General features: G+C 45.4%; 1 protein-coding gene across 1 annotated transcript in view; it reads right to left on the bottom strand.

Moving 5' to 3' along the window:
- LOC101856076 (protein Wnt-4) overlaps positions 1–2,489 on the bottom strand; it is a gene marked incomplete at its 5' end in the record, with an annotated part of 4,495 nt that extends 2,006 nt beyond the window's left edge. Inside the window, 1 exon segment of the mRNA XM_013090888.2 lies at positions 1–2,489. This exon segment is cut by the window's left edge and continues 2,006 nt beyond it. Within this exon segment, the coding sequence (XP_012946342.1) occupies positions 2,027–2,489 (463 nt within the window).
- Positions 2,490–2,500: the final 11 nt, after the last annotated feature.

Below are 2,500 nucleotides of genomic sequence, written 5' to 3'. Positions count from 1 at the left end.
TTACTGCATTGAAGGATTATGAGGTCTCCTCCAAGCAAGCGTACGGCTATGTCTCATGGGCGTTCTCATTAGAGTCAGATGTGTGTCTCTGCAACACAGGGGTCATTATTTATCACTCACTTATGTGTGCCTTCATTGTGTCTTATACAATGCAATACACAGCACCACGTAGCAAATAGCAATTTCTTGTCGAAATTCCAAAATTTTCAGACTTTTGAAAAAGTCAGAGTTTCGGAGGTCTCCGAAGCGATATGCCAAACGAGGATCACAAAGAGCCAGACAACACAACCAATGCCAAAACACTGAGATCAGATACGCTCGTAAAGATTGATCAAGAGACGTTTTCAGACATGAACACACGATAGGAACTTAATTCACAACACATCTCTGTTTCCAATATAATACATCCCCGCCGGCACAAAATAGATCACTGAGCAGGCAGATTGCGCAGACTTGTGAGGTCAACGCTTCATGTGTGAAAACCATCGCAACAGAAAGATACGTTAAAGATTACCTTCCACATGGAGAACCGAGCACATGCAGGTTTGATTTTTTTTCTCCAAATATTCTGAAGCCAAGGAGCTCAGCCAATTCGCCACACATGTCGATATTGATCTCTTTATTGTCTCCAATTCATGAACTCCCTCAGTATTATATATTGATGATGGGTGGCTATTCTTCTGTATATTATTCAGCTGTACTACACTCTTTATAGAAATATTTGTAGTGCCCACAGTATTTCCACATTGCTTGCATCGTACACGGGGATGAATAGGATACTTTTAAGGCGTGGAAAACTGAATAATTCCTGTAGATGTACTCTGTGAAGAACTGGAGAACAAAAGTAGGGCCAAATGTCATCCAGTGCTAAGATACAAAGACTCTTGCAAGGGGGAACTGACCTTAACCGAGATCAGCCTTTAAACTTTTGAACAGACGGCAGAAGACCGCAACAGATGGACGAATGCCATAGATGTTGCTCTCACAATTAAAGAGAAAGACGAAGCAGCAAATGTCTGTATGCCCCACCTGAAGAAACACAAGACACCCATACAGATTGCTGATCCTTTGCGTGTGCTTATTGCAGCTGACATTTTCTGCCACTCATTCGCATCTTCCCCATCCACCATTTTGAAACATAAAGAAAAATCATACACAACACAAGCACAAACATTTTGTTGCGATGGAACACTGCCAGCAAGATCTCTCACTCTTCAATGAACTTACTGCGTTGTATACCCTTATGTCTATCGTCATTGGCTAACTTTACTAACCAGCACCAACGCCTTACAATCTGACACAGTACCACGCTCTGAGTGTACGCGTTTATCTCAGGTGCCCAAATGCCTAAGGAAGAACAACATTTTTCAGGAGTAGCCTACCGTATCACTCCCTCAAAGACGTTTGAACAGTACCTTCGGACAGTCGGAAACCATCACTCACGAATTAGATTTTTGATCCAGTCCAGCATTTTTCTAATGCATGACGCATCATCAAATACCTTCCAAACCCTCATAACATTTCATATTTAGGGACTATGGATAAATCCCTGATGCCAATATGTGAAAAAGAGACTGGATCACTCAATAAAAAACGTACTGTGTGTAAATTTGTGAATTTCCCTTCCGCCTCAAACTCGGGGAGAGGAAACATTTGTCGGCAACATAGATATAACCACTCAATAACAGACGTCCTGTTTGCAAATGTAGGTACTGATGACGTGGTGTGATTCCTTAGAATCACCCAGTAAAAGTATGTAGGGTAGGTGTTTTCAATATCACTTGACCCTCCACTACATGACAGGCAGCCATTATTGGCCTCCTGCAATATCACTCTCTGACAGGGGTTGTCCGCTTTTGGTTTGTTTCAAGGACGTCCAACTAGGAGAGGGACATTTCCATTTGCCATTTCTGGCTAACAGTATAACTCACTAACAGCTAGACACCCTGTGCGTGCACGCAATATACATAATTTATTCCCTACTAGGCCGATGATGTGTCCTGGTGATCACGTGACCTCATCCGTGTCACAGACACCGGTGCTCGTCCACAATCCTCTCACACGTTTTACAGCGCACGCTGCAGCACCAGTGGAACTTGCACTTGCACCTCTCCACGACCTTGACCTGTCGGGTCACGAAGCCCCGCCCACAACACATGAGGTCGCAGCCGTCGATGGCTTTGGAGTTCTTGTTACACAAGCGTCCGTGCGTCCCCAGGGAGCCAGTCTTGCGGTCCGCCTCGCAGAAATCCGGTGACGCTTCCATGTAGACTAGATCCTGGTCGGTGTGCGGTTTAAACTGCGAGTTCAAGGGCACGAGCTCGTGTCTGGAGGGTACGTGTTTGACCTCGGTGGCGCCGTCGAATTTCTCTTTCAGGATGGCCCCCACGTCGGAGAAGATAGGAATGGCTCGCCAGCAGGTTCTCAGCTCACAGGATCCTGAGACGCCATGACACTTGCAGTCCAGCCGCATGTTGTCTCTGATGGCCTGTGGTGGGTT

The sequence above is a fragment of the Aplysia californica genome, unplaced genomic scaffold, assembly GCF_000002075.1.
Source record: "Aplysia californica isolate F4 #8 unplaced genomic scaffold, AplCal3.0 scaffold01637, whole genome shotgun sequence".
NCBI lineage: Eukaryota > Metazoa > Mollusca > Gastropoda > Aplysiida > Aplysiidae > Aplysia > Aplysia californica.
The sequence above is the reverse complement of the archived record's forward strand: the minus strand, read 5'-3'. Positions and strand labels throughout refer to the sequence as shown.